Below are 22,854 nucleotides of genomic sequence, written 5' to 3'. Positions count from 1 at the left end.
TTGATTATGCTATTGAGATGATTCCATATTGTATTAATTCTATGCCAGCTGCAAATTATTGGAATGTTATGATGTCTGAAAGCAATATGTGACTTGAAGGACATGATTGATTGTGGATTTTTATATCCAACATTTTGTAGTGGAAACAAAATAATTTGTTTTGTTCTTGCAGAACCCTTTCTTTGTTGAGCTGTAAATGGTTTAATTCACCTAATCCTTATCCAGACTAATTTATTTTGGCTATGTTAATCCTGTGATGCCATTATTTGTTGTTACCCCACAATCATTCATTTTTTTTTTTTTTTTTTTTGAATTATCTATTGGTCCCAGTTTTTATGCATGCACAGCCGTGTTTATACATGGTCATGTGATCATGTCTTTCAACCATTGGGCGGGGTGGGGGACAGAAGTGTAATAACGCATCTTCCTCTCTTCCCCCCATCCAACGTTTCATTAGCTATTAATTTTATATTTTGTGGATTAGTTATGTCAATGTTAGTTTATGTTACTGGTGATGGTTTTCTTACGTGGGGGGATTTGATATATTCCCTAATCTGAACCTTCAAACCTTCCATATTTTCCCTCAGCTTTGGCTATGGTTATCTCGACCTTTGCTCACTTCTAGACCTCTTACTTGCACATATTGTACAAAGGTACGGTGTTTTTGGTGCATATCATGGTTTCAAAATCGGAATCAGATCAATTGAATTAGTTGATTTGGATCAGAATTAGTCATGATTGATCTCAATTCTGGCCAATTTGAAGCAGTCAATTCTAGGTTTTCTAGAGCCAAATCACTTAAGTTTAGGGTCTAAGGGGCCGATCCTTGAGTTTTTTGGACTGATTCTGATTTGATCCCTAATTCCGAGTTTAAAACCTTTAGTGCGTATGATATGACAGCCACTGGCCAGTACCATCAATCTATTCCCCGAATTTGATAATCTTAAAACATCCAATGAGTATATATATCTACACCTATGATTATTTCATGATGATGGTCCTTAGATTTTGTGAAAATATTGCTGATTTCATCATTTAATATAAGAAGTAAGTTCCATCTTTACAGGTGATGTGATCATGTGATTGAATTTTTAGACTATAATTACACGCAATCTTGTTGACGAAATTGAAACTATCCTTATCCATGCCAATTTGAAGGTACTGAAGGACATAGTGTGGGGATTCTTCCTTCACCATGGGTGAGGGGAAACTTATTCATTTATCTAATGTTTTCTTCAATTTTAATTATACTTTAATGCCCTATATTTAAATAAAAAGATATTTTTTTTAGAAGAAGTATATATTGTGCTTTACTGTCTCATGGTAATACATGGGTGGGGCCATGGCGCAGATAGAACACTTTACTATTAACTGAAGCCTAGGAGGATCCTAAAGAAAGTGAAAACTATACTTTTTTACTTTTTTTTTGATAAAATGTGAAAACTATACGTCACCGAGTCTGATGAAGTGTTATGTTTCACTATCTGCCACATGGTAGCACAAGTAGAATCACATGGTAGATAGTATGCTTTACTATGAATATGGTATAATCTTTTTTAAGGAATGAGTCGAGGACCATTGGAAAGGCATGAAGGAAAACTCCACGTATGCTAGTCTTGTGGTTGGGATAGACTATAAATTTTGACATGTGGCCAATCTAAGGTATTCCAATACATCCAATAGTCAATTGATCCACTCAATAAAGATGGATGAGGAAATTGAAACGGATTTTGCTTGAACCTGAGTTGCATGCCTTCTCCTAAACACACCTTCTGCCATGAGATCTGATCGTCTGATTCTATTATAATTTCATACAATTCAATCTTCTAAGGGCTTAGTTCCCTTTCATCCACAGGAAGGAAAATCCCTTTATCGTACGTCATTACGATCGGAATCATATGAAAGAAAGGGAAGGGTACCTTTGACTTCATCTAGTGGGGGACATCATATTTATGACCTTAGATAGGTGTATAGGTGTACTTTTTGTTCGCTCATGATGGAGGAAAGCTTTCTTCATTTTTTTAAATCTTCAATTTACACCTTACATATTCAATCTATTAAATATCATATAAACAAATGTATACAGTTTTCATTCATCTTTGGTGAAAAAGACAAGAGGATCTATTCAGCCATTGGGATTTGATCCTCTTAATTGACAAGGAAGAATATTTTGGACGGTTGTCAATGGGGCAAGAGTTAAACCAACTAATCTAGAAGTCTGGTCATAACGTCAAATCACCAAAGATGACAAAAGACTTGCCTTAACAATTTGAATTGACTATTTTTCTCCCAATTGAGTGTGGACTCAATACAATATGTCACTGCCACATAAGAAATGAGAGATCATTCCATTAAAAAAAATAAAAATAAATAATAATAATAATAATTAAATAAAAGTATGAAGTACCACAGAAGATTGAAAGGGAGTTGCAGAGCACAACATCCATCAAAACCATGGTTTAAAAAAATAGAATCGGATGAATTGAATTGACCAATTCATATAAAAAATCACACGAAATGATCCAATAGATTCACATTGATTCTTACCCATTTTGGCAGATTCTATTTGATTCAAATTAATCAGAATCAGCACTCATCGATTCAGTTTTGAAACCCTAATCAAAACCCAAATCACAAGATAACCATAGTGTTGGTGACCAAAATGATGATGTACCTTGGAACTGAGTGATGAAAGAAACGTGTAGAAAAAAGATGTACCATGGAACTGAGTGGAGACATAAGATAAAGGATCGACTTTCTTTTTAGTCATGGTGAAGTGATTTCTTGTCCTTATAACTAGATGTGACTCTAAGGGTAGAGGAAGATTTAGTACAATAGCGGGAAAAACAGGACATCTTTCATTCTCTACAGAGTGGTTGAAAATTTTGCACCCAAAAACCAAAGAGAGATTTATATGATGTGGGTGATGGGACCTCCACATTTATGTAGGACCCGAATTTTCCTTCATCTATAATTGAAAAACGAAAACTTTAATATGTAGGCTTTAGAGGTTGGATGATGGGACTTATGCAATATTGTTAAGTCTATTTTAACTTCTTACAACGCAGGGAATAATGACAATAAAGTCTAAAGATTTTCTTAAACAAGGTGAAAAAGAATATAATCATTGGTGTCTCATTATTTCCTTTGTTTCTTATTATGCGAAGTTCGAAATACTCTTCTCACTATTCTAAAACTTCCATCCAACTAGCATAACCCATGAATAAATAGATTCTTTTTTACATTTTGGGTTAAGGAAAACTCGACTCTAATTGAATAGTATGTGAATTTTTTATTTTGTAGAGATGATTAAAAACCAAGAAATACTTCCAAGACTGAATTTCCCTTCCAAGGAGACACAAAGGGAAGTACGAAAACCATGAATTGAAATACCGATATTATATTAATCAATACATATGAATATCATTGGGTACCGATATAAATCAGGGATTTGGATCCTCTATGGTGCAACATGTGTTCGACACACATTCAATGCTAGAAATGCTTTGGGCTATGTGTGACCACCTTGGGTTCCATGTCAAGGCGTTTCTGATCGTTGAATACGTGCGGATCACCACATTGCGCCATAGAGGAGTTGAATCTACAAATTGATGGCATCAGCCAAAATGTCATTTTTTTTTTCTTTTTTTTTTTTTTTAATTTTGTTCAGAATTAAACTGACACAACCTAATATAAGACCGATACGAATATATCAAAAATAGTATCTCTAGAGACAATATGACATCCAATACTAATATATCAAAATAGTATCTCTGGCGATAATTACACATCCAATAATAATACCAATATCAATATCAATACCAAATACTTATAAGAGAAGGAAGAGCCAGGCAGATTGAGACAGATTTACAGAAGAGCGATGTACCGTTGGTTAATGGCTTATGACACCTTTTACCTTCTAGCTTCTACCTTCTATGTCCTCCTCAACCCCAGGAAAACACAAAAGAATAATTGATGAGCCAAACAAAACAATTGAGAGTTGAGCGAGAGTGATCTAAGCCTACTTGGACTTGTTCTCACGTGGCCTACTTTCCATTCCCCCAATGAAGGCCCAAAACCTGTGTCTACCACGTGAGTGGGCCCGTGTAGATTCTCACCGTTCACGTCTTTCTCTTCTTTCTTGTCCTTTTTGGCCCAGCAGTCAGGACTGGAGAGGGCGCTATCAAGTCTTGGCCTTACGTGTTTTTTGTCACCATTTACCGGTATTCTAATTCTGTCAACATTCCTTGAATAGTAAGATCTCCAAGCTGTCCATCTCCCAAATTTTATTCCCTCTCAACCTCTGACTGGAGAGGCCGGTATCAAGTCTTGGCCACTTAGTGTGTTGAATGTTGATGGAGGTGCTCAGATCCTCTCCAGTAACTGGACAGCTCCGGTGAGAGAAAACAGAGAGGGGCAATTGATATATGGTGAGACTATGACCCATTAATGCTATATAGCACTGCAAGATGCAAACAACATCAACTCGACTAATGGTGTCAAACAGTTAAGTTTTGGTTCGGTTAAGATGAAATATGTGCATATCGAATCCATTGGATTTTGTTATATTTTTATTTGGTTTGTTGATAATTTGATTTAAATTTGATTTAAGTGAAAATAAATCATTAAAACAAGTAAAATAAATAAAGAAATTACAAGGTAATGAATATATAGTTCGACAATATCAAATTAGGTATCTTTCAACCCTTTTTGTAAAACTCAAGAAAAAAACGAATGATAGAAAATCTCATGCAACTCAGCGAAAAACACATGATTGTAAGGTCCTAAAATCGAACGGATCTTGTGGAATTTTAATTTTCAAGACCGAATTGATTTTTTCCGGTTCAATTTTGTTCGATTTTAAACTGTTTGTTTTGATTTTGGTTCTATATTGACACCTTTAAACTCGACATTATGTGTGGTGTAGTACTCACAGTTTTAGTTGTCAATACCATATTGGTCATGATCGATATCGATAATAGATTGATATGGTATTGGTGAAGTGGCTATCTATGAACCCTGCATTTTAGGTTTAAAAAAAAAAAAAAAATTTTGATCCTACATCAGCCCATAGTGATGACATGTATCACTATATATATCGACGGTGACTGATACTGGTGTCGACTTGGTTTTAAATATTGGGATCGAGATCGTTTTAGCCTCAGTCAATACCAATTTAGATCGACAGCTACAACTGAACCGACACTAATGTTTGAAACCACATAGACTAAAACCATGGTAGTATTGCTTTGTATTTTGAGTGAAAGGGGAGTGATTCTCTATCTAGGAATGTAGCTTACACGAACCCTCCATGTGTCTATCTCTCTCCTCCTCCAAAGAAGGGTTAAATATGTCTTTTCATAGAGGAAGAATAGCAATAAAAACATGGGAGCGTCGGTTTAGGCATAATCGTGAGAGGATTTCCCATGCTACTAACATAGGAAGGAATTTGCTTGTCATAGCAATTAATGTTCTAAAAGTCTACCAAAAAAAGGGGGAAGTGTTTTATGTGGGGAGAAAGGATAAAAATCGTCTGCAATTCTAATCTTGTACAATTTTGTACAATACCCCCTTGAAAGGGTGACACATGGACAAAGTGGTTTGAACGGCTTAGATTAATCCTATATTGATCAAATTCCAAACCAGCGAATTGAAGTTGGATCAATATAGGATTAATCTGAGTCGTTCAAATCACTTTATCAACGTGTCATCATCTGAAGAGGGTATTGCACGGATAAGGAATTACAGACAATTTTTATCCAGAGAGAAAACAGTTGCTAACATATGCACGAGGGCCAGTGAGAGTGTAAGAGAAAACATTAGTAGAAGCATTACTTTACATTTTATGATGGCAAATCAATCATTTTGTCCCCTTGTGTCTGGTATTGGGGTTACACTCCCTAGAGAAACTATTTCACTTACTTCAAAAAATAATAATAATAATAATAATGTTACGAAAAGGTATCATCCATGTACAGTTGATATTTTTAAAATAAATAAATAAAATAAAATTCAAAAAAAAAATCCCTACAAGAGTGCACGGGGTAAAATGACAATCCCATCCCTATTGAAATACAAAAAATTACTCGTGTTGATACTCTTACATTGATGCAAGAACCCCCCAACAATTGAAAAATATCTGCACACGAACAATGTGCGAATCTTTTGAGAATGAATCATTTACACATATATATTCACTTGAGCAAACATCTCAAGTATCAGGCCATGTTGAATGGTATCTCATGCCCGACACCCGATACCCAATACCCAATACCCAATTAGGATTATCAGTGTGAATCGAAACAAAACGCCACCCAATCCAGCTGTCAAACTTTAAGAGTGAAGACAAAATAAAAAAGAGTATCAAAAAACACTCCAAAAAGGTCCCTTCGATTTGAAAAGATCTACGTGTCATAGACTCATTATGGGTCCCACTTTTCTCCTTCCTTCCTTACTCAAACAAAATTGTGGAAGAATCCAATCCATGCGCCTTGGCTTCACTGTGTACTCACTCACTCCTCGCTCGGCCGGCATGAGTCGAGAGGGCTGACGCCGCCTATGTTCCACTGGAAATAGAAACAAGGCTGGGTCAGGCCTGGCTCTGTGTTAGGTCGTGGCTTATGCGGTTGTACTTGTGTTCGTGCCCATGGTTTTATATTTTGTAATCGATCCCATTTAGTTGGGGTACGATTATGATTATTGTTGTTGTATAATCCTATGGGCTTCTCTGGCGAGACCGATACAACTTCTGAAGCGTGGAGGTGTTTGGTTTAATATAGAAATAATCCTAATGTGTGGAAATTAATTTACTTCATTTCATTATTAATTAATCAAATCAATCACTTTCTCTTTCGCTCTCTCTAGTCTCTATTGGAGAGTGGAGAGTGGAGAGTGGGTCCATGTGGGTCCATGTAGGCCAGGGGAGAAGAGAGAATTATTGGAAATGACGTATTATGTAGGACAAGGCAACGCCACATCAATAAACCTTATAATTGCAGACAAAACCATGGGCTATAGCGCTTTCTCCATCTATTCAATTCTTGTTTAGATTTTTTTTTTTCCATATATTGGGGGAGGAGAGCATCACATACATAGAGGAGGCCAGATCCTTCCTGCCATAGTGAGTGGTGGAGAAAGAGAATCACAACAACTCTCCTAAAGTGAGAGAAGGGTGTGCCGGAGGAGATGACAAGCCCCAAAAGCATCCTCCGGTCACCGTCACCGAGAGGTAGCTGCTGCGGTGGCGGCGGTTTAAAGAAGAATTGCGAACAAGTGGCAGGTGCTGTGGGTTTGGTTATCGTTGCTGCTATGGAGAAGTCCGGCGCCGGCAGAGATGGACATGGTGAAATTCTGGCTAAATTCTTTGTGGGTAGCCTCAATCTCAACCGTAATCGCTCTGATCCTATTCCCATCGTCGTCCGTGTTGGTGGTGGTGCTGGTGGTTCTTCAAAACCCACTACTACATCCAGACCTCGACCACGAGCAGTAGCAGAAGACCCACTAAGACGTAAAAGTAGCGTCTTTTGCGAGTCGCCGCCTGCATGTGGTGGTGGAGGAGGAGTCTCTGCCAACATAGAGATTCCGGCGTTTCCGACGACAGACTTCCTTAGTTCTTGCCACCTATGCCGGAAAAAGCTTCATGGCAGAGATATTTACATGTACAGGTAATTAACCCCCCCTCTCTCTCTCCAATTTGATTAGCAAGACTTGATTTTTACGGCGTAGATTTGTGAACTAATGAAAACTATATTGCCATGGATTTGCAGGGGAGAGAAGGCGTTCTGTAGCACAGAGTGCAGATACCAACAGATAGTAACGGATGAGAGGAAGGAGAAATGCAGAACTGAAGCTTCACGACCTGCAGATCTCTCTGCTTCTCCCTATACTAATACTCATCGCCAACTCTTCTCTCCTGGTATCATCGCCACCTAGCCCCTCCACTACTACTCCCTACTACTCTGCCGACTCCGACGGCACTTGGCAGCAGCAGCGATCCTCATTCCAACCGCAACGGCTCTGTTAAGGAGTTGGGTAGAACTAATCCTTAAAAGCTAGCTCTTAAAAAGAGGACAAGGGGCAACTGCAAAGATGAGAAGTATATAGTGGATGCTTTACTCTTATCAATACATACTATTTTCACTCCAACAGTGGCTGCGGCTTATACTTAAATGTTATTATCCATATTTATATATACTAGTTTTCCAAGAGAATGGTCAATTACCCAGGACAAATTTTGTTTCTTTTTAATTGTAAGTCTCTGTAACATAAACAGTGGATGGATCAAATGAAAATTTTAACTTCACTTTACATCTTTTGAATCACTTTGTAGTTCAGTTTAATTCAATTTAGTACCGATGGATCAGTTATGTATCTGTCTGGGAACGCTTCAAATTAAGCAAAACTGCCTTTGATGATCCAATAACTTGAGGAACACCAAATATACTATACGGGGTTCATTGAAATTCCCTTGAATTTCATAAACTCTACGTGGGTTGCAGGGTATCAGTTTCTTTTTTCTTTTTTTTTTTTTCTCGTAATTATTTAGACTCTGAGCTTATCACAAAAGATGACAGAAGCGACACAGGAATCATGACCTGTGAAGATCCAGAGGTTCTCTGGAAAGAATTCGCAAAGAGAGACGATGAATCCAAAACACTTAATTAGTCCTTTAATTTGAAAGATCAATCGAATTCAAAAGAGTAGTCCAAAACTCTAAGCTGTGAGCAGATATCAATCAGGGCTCAAGTGAAACTCGTTTACAGACCATACCCACCTCTTATTTAGAGGTTTAAGGAACAAAGGTTTAAGGAACAAAGGATAGAGATTCTAAACTGTCTAAGCATAAGCGGGTAGAATAAGGTGTGAAAATAGTCTTGCAGTGGTGCAGTGAGTATTGGACAGTTGGTAGTCATTTGGGGTGTGTCTAGATGTTCTCAGCCGTCCGATGTTCATTGTCTCTCACCGCTTGCTGCAGAGAATGTAGACTCTAGAATAAGACCATTTAAATTTTGGGAAAATTATATTGTAACCAAGATTGATGAAAAAAAAAATTGTAAATTTATATATTTTTTCTTTAAATATAGTTTTTTTTTTTTTTAATGAGAGTAAATTTGATCATTTCACATTAACATTGATAATTTTCAGAAATAATAAAATGATAAGTTTTTTTTTTTTAAATTACTTTAAATATATATATTTTTAAAATTTTAATTTAAATAGAGTTTAGGTATAATGTTAGGGCAATCAAAGAAGGTTGCAATTCTCATTTCACCATCTTTGGAGACAAGAAGGTACACTTATTAATTTTATCGATCTACTTTTTTAATATTAATAAATAATATATATATATATAATATTATTATATTTATATAATATATTAGGTCCAACCTTCTCCACTCAAGTTCATTAACCATTCTTCCATATTTCCTAACCTATCTATCCATGACCCATAGTCAAACTCAGACATTAAGCAAAGATGAAAGGTTATATACATGATATGAATGTGTATAAAGGTATTCAGCACTTCAGCCTTTGGTTAAGAATGCTCAATTTTTATGTGCTTATCCAATGGTTGAAGTGTGACATGTTTCACATACAATTAAGCGATGACGTATGTCCTTTTTTTCATAAATGTCCCTCCATGCTCTATCGAGAGCGCTTAGAGGAATATTTATAGAAGCAAAAGGACACATGTCAACCTAACAGCAAATGAAGTGTACACATAGAAAAGATTTGATTGTCCATATTTGGCCCCTAAATAAAAAGGACATTTCTTACCCATATTGTGTAGGGTAACGGAGATCCTTACATATACCTTGTAGGATAAGGGTAACAACAGATCAGTACCACCTAGGAGTCCAGCACAAGTAAGATCAAAACCGATTCCTACCCTACCTATCTGTGTTGGCCATGTATTAAATTTCAAACTAAAATTTAATTTGGATAAATAGGAAAAAGAAAATTTTTTTTTTGGTAAAAGAAAAACTAAAATTTAATCATTTATATATCCATGCATCCTATAAGTAATTCATCTACCCTTTTGGTAGAATTTTCAATGCTTTATTTTGTCATATATATGATTGTATATTATGTACAACTTTAATAAATCTTTAGAAAGATTGTGAGAAAAACTAGTACAGGCACTCAGAAACCCTAGTGAGTAATTGCCTTACTTGAGGTGGCAATTGGAGTACCCAGTTGCAAGAATCTCTACCTTCTTAGTCTATCTTTTTATATATCTATGATTACATAATTTTTCGTATATATTATATAACCCATGACCCATTCTATGCACGTAATTCATCCCACGTATCATGTTGGAGGACCTAATCCATAAACTTAGAGCATTAAGTGGAAAAAGCTAATCACATATAAGAAAGCACCAAAAGAGAAAACGTAACAAAAGAGAAAGAACGAATGAACCATGAGTCCTAATACCCTATTGAAAGGTCCATTCAAAACCTTGATATATTAGGTGGAGAGAGCTCCTCGAGCACATGAAAGCACTAAAAACCTAAATGACCAATGTGAGACTATAATTCTATCTCCCAAAACCTTCTCATCTGGAGGTGGAATAAGGTGCCATCGTACATGTGAAAAGGTAACATGAGAGAAAGAAGCAATGAACCGTGGGCTTCGATATCATATCGAAAGGTCCAAACAAAACCTGAATACATTAGATAGAGAAAGTTCCTCAAGCATATGAAAGCCACAAAGAACTCGAATAAAACGATGTAAGACTAACCATGGAGGGAATTTATCATTATTTACAGTGGAGAATTTCAGGAGTCTGTTTATCATCAACCCAGATCTAGCTCTAAACATTCCCTTTGATTCAAAAATTCAGAGACTCTACTCAGAAACATTCCCACATAAATTTACAATTCGCATTTGTTTCTTGTTCGGTTTTCCTGATATGCCTAGTCTAGGGGGTTTTTCCTAGATTGTAAAACTGATTCCCACCCCAAACCACCCACCACCCACCACCCACCACCATAGTAAGTTCTATGGGGACTTTAAATTTTTGTATACTAGTAAACCCTAAGGACCTTTACATGTCTAGAAAAATATTTGGTACCCCAGTCCGAGTACACCATTGGATTTCCATCCAGAGTAACCAAGAAGACGTAGGCAATTTCTCTTCACCTATGGCAGCGAGGGAAGAATTCATTTTTCCACATCCTAAGGCAGTCAACACCCAACTTTCTTATTTCTACAAATTCTTGGTAAGATTTTATCACCTTTTCTTAGGTTTTTGGCTATGACATATAGAATGATTAGGGATATTAATGGAGCAAATATACGAATATCCAAATTCATATCCTATTTAACATATTCACTCTTCAAATTTGATTAGATATCTGATGGACAGTTCAATTGAGCAGCCAAATTTGTATCAACCACAAAAGTTGAATATCCAAATTTTATTCCAATGATATCTAGGCACAAATTTTATTTTAATCTATAAATACATATTAAAATAATACATAACTATTTCTCCTTAATGAAAATATAAATAAGGGAGAGAGAGAATGCTAACTGCTACTTGGTCACGTATCTCCTACAAAGCATGTTACAAGGCATATAACAGAGGGATGGTCATTTCACTGCCCTATATTTGAATGCAGGAGCTCACAACCAGATAAAATTCTTCTCTCGTATAAATAAATATACAATATACAATACATATAAATCCTAAATTCTTAAATAATTATAGATTACATTAATTTATAATTGACGTGAGGATACATCAATATCTGAATCCGTATCCAAATTTTTCTCTCTCCATCTACATCTCTAGAAATGACCTGCTCCAGCAAACAAACAAACCCTTCGTTCCCTGGGGAAGATTGGAAAAACAGAGACGCATGTGCTCCAATGAGTGATGCCACGGTCATTCATATGAAACACTTCTCACCCACAAAAGCATGAAAGACCTCACTTGTCATTGCAAATGGAAGCAGGTAAAATACACCAGTGGTCCAGCCACAGTTCGCTTTCACATTTACATTATTCCAAACTTGTTCTATTCCATCAGTTCGCTTTCACATTTATATTCTTCCAAACTTGTTCTACTCACTCCATCATAGAGGCATCAAATAAACAGTAACAAAACAACCAGCTACAACAATTCTGAGATTTCTTCCAACTAATCAGTAGATATCGGTACCCATATTAGTCTCAGCCCATACCGATAAGGGATCAGTTGACTTGGTCGGTAACGTACCAGTTACAGATCAACCGTATCAGCTGATAAATATCTGAGCCATATTGGTATTACCCAATCCCTAGTAGGCATTTCCCAGCAGAAAAGAAAGTATATGAAGAAATTGATGATGTCACAACCGTTCAAAAATACACATCCAACAATCGTTACATTAAACCACATCTGCACTCTTCCAATATTAGGTACAACGAACATTCTGGAGGACCATATAACAAGCAACTGGGAAATGAAAATTCGACTGTAACAGAAAATTAAGCAACTGCCAAAACCTGATATTCGGCCAAATCATCCAAGAAAACAGGTTCAGAAAACTTTATGTGGGGACAGGGAAGGACAAGCCATAATAATAATAATGAAAATATAAAAAGAAGCCTTTCAAGCATCACTACAGTACTCACTAAACACCCTAGACCCCTTTAATATGTTTACCCAAGAAAAAAAAAATCCCTTTAACATCTCTTCCTAGATGTTTTTAACTACAAACTATATCCATACAAGGCACGCAAACAAGATAAAAGGCAACAACAAACCAGAGTGATAAAGGAAAACCATCAGAAAGCCTCCTGAAGCCTACAGTGCAGACAATGAAATACCAAGGCTTTTTGGAAAAATGGGTATCAAACCATCTCTCACTATTACTGGTAGTACATAAGCTGCTGGGTTGCGGGAACATTCTGAAAACCTCCGTCATAGATCGCCTGGCTTGCTCCAGCACCCATACCAATGGCCGCCTGTTTGAGAGCATGTTGACCCTGTGGGTGCATTAGTGCCTGGGCACCACCCATCTTGCTCATAGCAAGCTGACGCTCATAGGCCAGAAGTTCTGCGGCTGAGATACCTGGGGGAAAAGGTGGAGGAAGAGGTGTTGAAACTGTCCCTGCTGGAGTAGGTTTACTACCCCACGAGCACTGCAAGACAAAACATCATTATAAAATAAGAGATGCTGAATAACAGACTTCCTATAGTTCGTTCTTACCAATAATACTATGCCCATTGCAAAAATGATGAAAGCATAATTAGAAAAATGGAAAGAGGCAGCTGTTTGGACCCAAGAGAGCTGGCTTTTAGCCAGTAATAATCACAACATACGGTGTAAATGCCATCATTTTCATATTCACAACTTGTATTCAAAATGGCAGTCATTTATACCTGCACAAGCCTACAGGTTAATCCTTGAATTTGATCGAATTTCAGACTAAGGAGTGATCCATCCCCAACAGACAGAAGAAACGTCAGGATACCAAAAAGGGAAGCAGAAACCCCAACCCTGTGTTGCCCGCCCCTACGGCTTATCACATATTAATCAGGCACCCTATCTGTTTGGGAATAAAGTTCAGTTGAGAAAATTTTCCTTAAAATTACCGACAATGGCTAATTTATTAAAAAAAAAGTCAGTAACTTTTTAACCAAACAGGATTTGAATACAGTAGGAATTTATTTGAGAAGTCAAATTATCCTGGTTAAAATATTTTTAGTTGAACAATGATTAGAAATTTAGAATGTTTCAATTTTCTTTTCAAATCAATTTCACTTTCTTCCATTCCCCTCAACTTGTAAACCCACGAAGTACAAGTGTATCCCTACAAGGACAGGGTCAGGTTGGCTAGCTAAAATCACCAAGGGACCACACCTCCAGCATACTCATAAAACAAAACATTACAAGTTGAAGTATTATGGGGGCAGGTAAGGATTGAACTTAACAGGGTTGGGTATGGAACACATACAATGAAACCTACCCAAACTCTGCTTGTTGCCATCACTGTGTTAACACGGTCACAAGATGTTTATATCATTGCACAGCTATCCCAAGAAGCGGTCAATAGTCTAAATGTCATCCAACTGCACGCAGATTATCCTCACCTCCTTTCTTAAAAATGTTTGAGCTTCTTCACTATACACATGAGGGGAGGGTGGTGGAGAACCCTACACCTTCCCATTCCCAATGAATATCCATCCCAAGGGTCAACACATCACCTATGTTGTTGCCCACTCCCCCACCCAAAATATAGGCCACTTAAACCATTCATGACTACCTCTTTGTGCGCCCCATACCAGTAAGGAACAATTAAGGGATGGAGTAAAGGGTCCTACGATGTCAGAAAAGGTGAGAAACCTTGAAAAATAGGTAATGCCATGTCTGGAATTGTTATGGGGGGATGTAGGTGATTGTTTCTTCCTCTAAAGAGCCCCATTATTTATTTTTTTTTACACAATTTACCCTTATCCTAACTAAATGGGATTGGCCCCATTATTTAAATTTTTAAATGCACGATTAGTTAGCTTTTTATTAACAGAGATCAATGTAATATTCCCCACAAAATTTCCTCCCCACACTGGAAAAACCAATTTGGCACATAGAAATCCACAGCCCCATTATGTCAAGTATCAGATAACACCGTGCATCCTACATATTAGCCATTTAAGTTTCAGTAGCCAGAGCAGATAAAGATCACAACACTCAAGTAGCCAATGCCAATTTAGGTATTCTATCAGGATTTAAGAATAAATATACGCATGTATCATGTTCCTACAATATTTCAACTGGGAAATTTGCACACTTGAGCCCTACAACGTCAATTGTCATCAATCATTTAGAGAAACAGCAGTAGGATTACACACCAATTCCACGTGTTAACCCAACGAAACAGCAAGCAACCAGTCAAAGGAATCTTTCTGAAATAGCAGATAGTGGTAAAAACAGGGACAGCAGCGAACCACTTGGTTTCCACAGAACCTAGTGCTTGAGTCACCCTGACGAAAGGACGAAAGGAAGCAACACCCAAAACATCAGCCTGATCCGAAGATTTGGGTGAGTTCTAACAATTCTTCTTATCCCAGAAGTACCGCCAATCGCAGGGAAGAGGGAGAGAGGAAAGAGAACACAAACACAGGCCACGCAGGTAACAACACTCAAACCAATTTTCTACTCCATATTCAACAAACTATGCCAGCTTATTACAAATTCACAAAATCTTAAGGTTCTATTAAATCAGACTGCATCAGAGGGCCACACCACTGAATCAATGCAAACTATGGATCGATGAAAGAGGCCACAAATGTTACCTTAATTGGCTTGCCACACAGAATTCGAGCATTGCCCATTTGAATGGCCAAGGCAGCTTCTGCATGAGTATTGTATCTCACAAAACCAAAGCCCTTATCACGCTGCACACGGACTTCCTCAATTACACCAGCACCAAGAGAATGGAAGTGCCGGTGGAGATCAAGCTGGGTAACCTGCAAATAGTTTAGACATGAGAACCACATCCGTGTTAGAGATTTCCATTTTGATCTCTAATTTGGCTGCGAGAGAGAGAGAGAGCATTGGGACTCTTATATAGGTAGAATGTTCATGGTTCCAGCTTTGGGGTCACAAAAATCAGTTTTAAATATGCAGCCCATCATATATTGTGAACCTGAAGGGAAGAGTAAGAATCACAATTTATAACAAAATATCCACTGGTTGATAGTTTTTAATGCTTAATGGCCACCAAGTACTGCCTTGGGAAATACTAATCAAGCTCATCTTAAAAGCGTAGAATTCACCAAGAACACTTTAACCAAAGAAAAACTTCAGTTGTGTGGATCAGCGAAGAAAATAACCAAGATTTTAGGCTAAAGGCAGATGATTTCTTACCTCTGGAGCAAGGTTACCCACATAAACAGTTGTATATTGAGGGTTATTCTCTGGCCCATCGTCATTATTTGCTTCCTGACCATCTTCTGCACATAAACAAAGGAAAAATATTGTCACATCACAACCCTAGAAATTTTGAGATACAAAGTATAAAATTTATAACTTCTCTAAACTACAAAGCATCCTCATCATGAAGTTCAACATCCATCATCAAATTCAACCAAACAGCATTGTTCATGTACACTGTCTAAGATCCCAAGAGACTTGGCATTTATGACTGTTTACAAATGAACCTACCCGATGTTCCATTAGTTAGCTCAACCACACTTTTTGCATCTGTGTTTTGCTTCTCATCATTGGCACCAGCACCCTTTGTCGCCCAGTTACATCGTATTTGTCTACTTCCAAGCCACTTCCCTGCACAACAAAGAGCAAATCAGCAAACCCAAACAATTATGAACAATATATAAATTGAGACAACTGCTTTCAGATGCTAGTCAAACTTAGAATTGATAAATATGCTACTAAAAGGCTTCATAATGGGTTCCTACAGTGATTGCCAACATATTTAAACACAAACTAGTTGTAATTTTTCAAGATTATATTAGAGAAAAACAATCAGAAAACACAAAGATCTAGTTGGGCATATAATGGACTAAGATATCACATGTGAAGGAAGTAGAAAACTGTATGAACCTAATACCCCTCTCCAGGCATACAGCTCATACAAATATTTTCATCTTCCAATCATAGGGGCCAAGGAAAATATATATATATATATATACATATATATTTTTTATAGCAATGATAATTTTAAGTAATTATGCTTACATGCAACATAGAAGCCATATTAATGCAATATTATATAATTATGACAATAATGACCTAATATGAGAAAACCAACATATATAAAAAAAAATTAGTAGCATATAATATAAACATATTAATCAAAAAACAACGGCAAAAATATAAATCCACATAAACTAATAAAGTGTGAAAGACTAATACAACTCACTTCTCCCAAAGCTTATGTCGCCACTGGCTCTTTTAGCTCCTTCAATCTAATCAAATCAGTTATTTGTACTGAAGCATCTAAAGGGCTCCGTTGAACATGGCCATGCCACCTCAAAAGAATTTCTGGTAGCTTGTCATGTATCGGAGCTACTTCCAAATCTCTAATTAAATTATTCCCATAGTTGTCAAGGCGACGCCTAGGCGTCCACAAGGCCTAGGTGGTGTCTGAGCAACTATTTCCTTACTGCACTGTCGTCGTAGTGCAAGGCACAACACTTATTCATGTCAAATATCATTTACTTACAATACTATTCATAAATAAGCAAATAAACCCCATTTGAATCCAATAAAAATAGTTTAAAAATCAAATTCCAAAATGATAAAAAAAAAAACACACACACATACACACAATTCAATAACAAAAACTACATTTTTTGTCATAGTTTCAACTTTTTCAAATGCTTGGGTTTTTCTGAATTCTGAAAATTTCATAAATCTTATCATGGTAAAACATTGCTAAAAACCAAAAGTCCGGTAAAATAATCTTTGTTTTAATGTCTATAAAATTACTTTCATTTAGGCGATTTTAATAACATTCATGCACTATAAAATAAGTGACCAGAACATAACTTTTTCATTACAACTTAAATTTAAGTAATCTTAGAACTGGTTGAAAATTGGTTTTGTGCTCTACCTAAAATAAAAGTCTCATGTAAAAATAAAATCATTTGACCAATCAGACTTATTATAGAACAAGAATATTTCTCTCAATGTTGATTTTTGATCACTTAATGTGACATAATGTTTTTTTTTTTTTTTATTATGATAAAAGGTATAAGTAGCATACTTAATAATGTTAGAAAGAGGGGAATTTAAAGAAGAAAAAAAATAACCTTGAGCGCCTTATCACCTAAGCGCTTAGGCACCCTTCCCTCGCCTTGGATTGCCTTGAAAACTATGATTACTCCTTATTTCTTCCTTCCTAGATTAGCCACACATCTATCACAATATTCTCATCTCAGTTACACTGAGTTTATTTATATTATGATTTTTTAACTACAACATTCCACACCATACATTATAGTGAATTGTATACACAACACTTGGACATATCTCTCCACTTCATCCATCCTATTTTAATTCTCTGTTAAACATCATCCACTATTTTAATTCTTTGCAGAATCTCCCTCTTATCAATTTTCATCACCTCATTATCCATCCTAGTGCAACTAAAGTTAAGCACCATGTACTCTGTTTTCGTTCTACATATCTGAAAAACCTTTTGATTCCATGGATGAGCTCCATAATTCCAACTTGGTCACTAGTTAAATCATCTATGATAAGCGCAAAGACCCTTGATGTTTAACCCAATTGTGATTGGGAATTCACTACCATGACACCCCATAGCTCATACACTAGTAATCATTGGGGTAGCCCGAATGCGACCCAGCAAACTACTGACTCGTTTAGTTTAGGGCGACCCCTAGAAAAAATATTTATCAGTTTGGAAGAAACAAAATGATCTGCAGTTTGACTTGTGAAACATGCACCATTATACATATTTTTAACTACATCCACATTTACTCGAAACACTTCTATACACTAGTACTTGCTAAACAACTCTCTGAGGACTCTGTCATAAGATTTTTCTAGGTTATTAAAGACCATATGAAGAACCTTCTTGCAATCTCTAAATCTTTCCACAAGTATCCTAACTTAAAGCTTTTGTCATGAATCTTCTTAGCATAAAACCAAATCGGTTCTCCATAATAGTTGTTTCTTATCTCAAGAAAGTTTCAATAACTCTCCCATAATTTCATAATATGTTAATTATGCCTCTATAGTCATTGCAGCTATGAATCACCTTTATTGTTATAAATAGAAACCACACTTACTTCTCCATTCATCTATCATCTTCTTCAAAAACTTGGTTAGCCAAGATAATCCACAGATCCTGTCGGACCCTATATAGAACTAGTGTCTTGTTTACTTTAATCCTCCTTATGCATCTTTCACTTCAAGCACCCTAATTTTTCATATATATCCACAAAGTTTTTTGAAAAAAGGCAAGCATCAAACAGATTGGTGTAGTGCAGCACAAAACATCAGAAATAACAACTTTAAACACAGATCAATGCACAATATATATATATATATATTCCTTACCTGTCAAGTCATTTATCGCACTTTGGGCATCCTGCGCAGAAGATAAAATTTGTATGATCATTGTCAGAAAGAAAAATTTACAAGTCAAAAGTCAAAACCGCTAATGATAGAAGTAAATAATACTAAAATAATATATTACCTGTTGGTTCCGAAAAGAGACAAACCCAAACCCCCTTGAGCGACCAGTCTTCTGATCCCACATAACCCTCGCATCCCTACACCCAGAATAATAATCATATGTTACCTCAATGACCTGCCGCTACTGGCTGAACCATAAGTAGAACTTTTCACACAAACTGAATCCTACTTTCAACACTCAATTAACCAATATCAGCATGAAGTTTCAGATAAAAACAGAATCCTAATAACAAAAGTAATAAATCGGCCAAGTGGAGCTTACGAACAACTGGGGTAAACAGAGAAGCAGGCAAACAAGGTTGCATCTGTAACTTCGGGGCTAAGATCACCAACGAAAATGTTGAAATGGCCTGCATAACAGAAAAACAAGAACAATATCATATATTTTCAAGTTGGACAAGGCATTGGAGAATTAGGGGAACATGAGACATGTTGATGAATAACCTGAAGTATCTTCCCTCTGACCACTAGCATACGCCCAGTTAACTTTTATAGGTTGCCCAAACCTGTAAATTACATTGTTGAGTCGTGGGATGTAGGAATAAAACATTAGTAATTGAAAAACCAAAAGGCTGGGTTCTACTTACAGATGCCTCCCATTAAGAGTTAAAATAGCAAGCGCAGCTGATCTCCGATCAAAGTAGTCTACAAAACCATAAGATGACTGCATTGAACGCAATGAAGGTGTCAACAACAGTGGAAACTCGAAGTTGGAACCAATTCAACTGGCATGAACCACTTATATTATATTTCCGATGTAAGGACAACTAGGGAGGGAATTCCCATACCATTTAGTTGATGGTCCTAACAATGCAAATAACACTTAAAACTAAAAATACCTTCTCTTTCCTAATAAGTTTGCACCCTTCAAGGGGACCAGTACTTGAGAACACCTCTTGAAGAAGTGGTTCAGTAACTTGTGTATGAATGTTGCCCACATACCTGAATTTTCATAAACCCAAGAACAAGAAAGTCAAGCAAGCTAGAAAGTGAAGGAGAAAGACATCTTCCCAAATGGGAACCTATATATTGCAAACAAACACACAGATCTTAAAAAGCACCACAGTAACATCTTTGAACAGATGAAAATAAAGTGAGAAACGATGAAAGCCAAAAATTATAAGATCGATATCAGAAATGGATTTGCTAGAATGGTATGAAATAGACAATTGCAAATTTGCAAGATGAGAGAGGAGATTTTAGGCCTAGTACTTAAGTATCAAATTTAAAAATAAAATGACAAATATAAACAAAAATAAAACAAAACTCAAAAAAAGGGAAAAATAAAAAGAAAGAAATGTCCCAATGACACTCACACACTGCGGCATGCACTCGAATCAAACCCAGGAGGCAGATTTCCACTTGGAATTGGCTCTATCTGCAAAATAGAAATGTGAAAAAAAAAAAAAAAAAAACAAACGGAAGAAAATAGCCCCTAAACAGTAAAAACTATGCTCGTCAAGGATGACTCAAAAATAGATTAGGACTAACTTTAGAAGACATCCATGAGCAATCCTGTCAAAAAATTTAAATGAAAAACCTAGGGTACAAAAAAGAAGTAAATCAAACAAACAAACAAGCAAAAGAGGACAATCTTCACCAATATATTATATATATTAAAAATTTGTTTGCAGTTGGAACATCAAATCTATTCTAACCAACTTGACTGGTTGTCCCGGAGAAACACAATTTTTTTTTCATTTGTCTTGGTTAAAGATAAAGCAGCATTGCTAAGACTAACAATTGAAAATAAATAAGCAGAAAACAGACACCGAAATGGGTTTCTCTAAAGTGCCAATGGTATTATTCTTCACTGTACCCTTAGCTACCACAACGGCCAGTAAATGATGTTGATGTCACTTCGAAATACAATGTTAAAGGAGGTAGTACACAATTGGAGGTAAAAACTGAGAAAATCAAATGATGGAGCTTAATCTAAAAAAACTGCCTCTTCTTAGTAAACAAGGCCACAAGATAAGAAGAAAATCCCCTGCGTCTATAACTATTATGTTGCTGCCTATATCATAAAGAAACTTTCTCGTAAAAGCAAAATAGTGAACTGTATTTCTCTTGAGATGGCATTTCAATCAGCATATGCAATACTTATTAAAGAAAATATATTTTATTTACATCTACTTGAGAAGTAACTCCAAGAGGAAGCCCAAAGAATTACGTGGTATGCCAGCCTTTAAGAAATTTCAGCAGAAACATATTCCCAAGAAAAAAAGAGGGGAAAACAGCGAGGACAATGCTCCGACATCATCACTAAGACAAGAGAAGATCGACCTAGATAATCAAATATCTAAATTAACTCGATATCAATTCGCAACTAATCTTGTTGTAGGATACATAATCGCAGTTGCTCCCAATTACCGACACAAAAGAATAAAGGCGTGAAAACAGAAGATGAAAGTATGCCCCTAACAGTTTCAGACTGCCAAGAGACTTAAAAATGGCCACTAGAAAAGCGGAAGATCGAAGAAGGGAAGCAAACTGAAGACGAGAAGGTGAAGAAAATACCTTTGTGCAGGAATTTAAAATCTTCAATAATCTCAACGGCTCATGCAAACAGATGCCACGAAACACAAAAAAAATAAAAATAAAAGGAAAATATCAACCCGAAAGAAAGGGGGAAAAAATCTACAACAAGAAGTTGGGGGAGAGTAGAAGATGGCATCTGAAGTATAAGAAATCCGTTAAAAGAGAAGACAAACATGGAAACCAAATCGAAACGATGATCAGAAGAAGAAATAACTAAACAAGTAAAACCACAACCAAATCGATCGAAGAAAAACGAACATAAAAGATAAGGGGAAAAAAAAAATCGTACTTGAGGAGGAGCCAATAGGCCAGGATGATAGAGGGATTGTTGTTGCTGCTGCTGCTGCTGAAGAAGAGCTTGTTGCATCAAGGCCTGTTGCTGCTGCTGTTTCAACCTCTGCTGCTGCATTTTTCTTTACAAAATATTCAAAAACGCAGATGAATCAAAGTTGCAGGAGGAACTCAGGCAAAGGGTTAGGGTTTGAGGAGAGGAAAATAGAAACCACTGACGAAGGGGGGAAATGAAAAAGAAAAATGAAAAAAGAAAAAGAAAAAAACCAAAAAAAAAAAAAAAAGGGGAAACCCTCTTAAGCGAGAGCGGTAGATAGATAAAGCGAGAGGCCTCGAAAGGGAAATGGTTAATTCTCAAACGATAGAATTTATAGGGAGAAATGAGAATCGGTTCACAACGATATATCGCAATGCTCAACATATATTTTCCAACATCTCGAAGATACTTCCGCCATGAAAGCCAAGTACAGGACAGCTACTGTAACTGTAAAGTCCACTCGTGCCAAATGTTGTAACCTAATCCGTATGAATTGTTTTCTTTCTTTCTTTTTTTTTTGGTAGAATCAGTATGAATTCTACCAAAAAAGAAAAATATCCAAAAATATATAGATCAAAAACCCTAACGATCTGATGTAGAAAATGTAAGATGCAGTGGCCAATAAGAGGGAGGCTATGTAAAAACATCTTCAGTGCAATCTTTTAGCACTTGATACAACATGGGTGTTTCTTATATCAAAATGGTAGGATTCTTTTTCCTAAAATTAAATTAAAAAATATTGAAATGAAGATAAAATTGAACTGAACCAAACAAGGTCCCCACAAGTAGATCCACTCGAATTAC

At 36.4% G+C, this 22,854-nt stretch overlaps 2 protein-coding genes across 2 annotated transcripts; one reads left to right on the top strand and one right to left on the bottom strand.

The window, feature by feature from the left end:
• Positions 1 to 7,036: 7,036 nt before the first annotated feature.
• Positions 7,037 to 8,307, top strand: LOC122092768 (FCS-Like Zinc finger 14). Its single transcript, XM_042663055.1, has 2 exons — positions 7,037 to 7,664; positions 7,767 to 8,307. The coding sequence occupies exons 1-2, from the start codon at positions 7,186 to 7,188 to the stop codon at positions 7,930 to 7,932; spliced, it is 645 nt and encodes a 214-aa protein (XP_042518989.1). The 5' UTR covers positions 7,037 to 7,185; the 3' UTR covers positions 7,933 to 8,307.
• Positions 8,308 to 12,477: 4,170 nt separating this feature from the next.
• LOC122067028 (oligouridylate-binding protein 1-like) lies at positions 12,478 to 22,437 on the bottom strand. The gene is made up of 12 exons (XM_042630881.1): positions 22,012 to 22,437; positions 20,498 to 20,559; positions 20,021 to 20,123; positions 19,769 to 19,845; positions 19,626 to 19,687; positions 19,444 to 19,531; positions 19,183 to 19,258; positions 19,044 to 19,074; positions 16,161 to 16,280; positions 15,864 to 15,949; positions 15,290 to 15,463; positions 12,478 to 13,134 (listed from the first exon to the last, which is right to left on the bottom strand). Exons 1-12 carry the CDS (start codon positions 22,129 to 22,131, stop codon positions 12,862 to 12,864), a joined length of 1,272 nt encoding a protein of 423 aa, XP_042486815.1. The 5' UTR covers positions 22,132 to 22,437; the 3' UTR covers positions 12,478 to 12,861.
• Positions 22,438 to 22,854: the final 417 nt, after the last annotated feature.

This window comes from Macadamia integrifolia, chromosome 2 (genome assembly GCF_013358625.1).
Source record: "Macadamia integrifolia cultivar HAES 741 chromosome 2, SCU_Mint_v3, whole genome shotgun sequence".
Taxonomy (NCBI): domain Eukaryota; kingdom Viridiplantae; phylum Streptophyta; class Magnoliopsida; order Proteales; family Proteaceae; genus Macadamia; species Macadamia integrifolia.
Note: the sequence above shows the minus strand (reverse complement) of the source record. Positions and strands in the feature narration are given on the sequence as shown.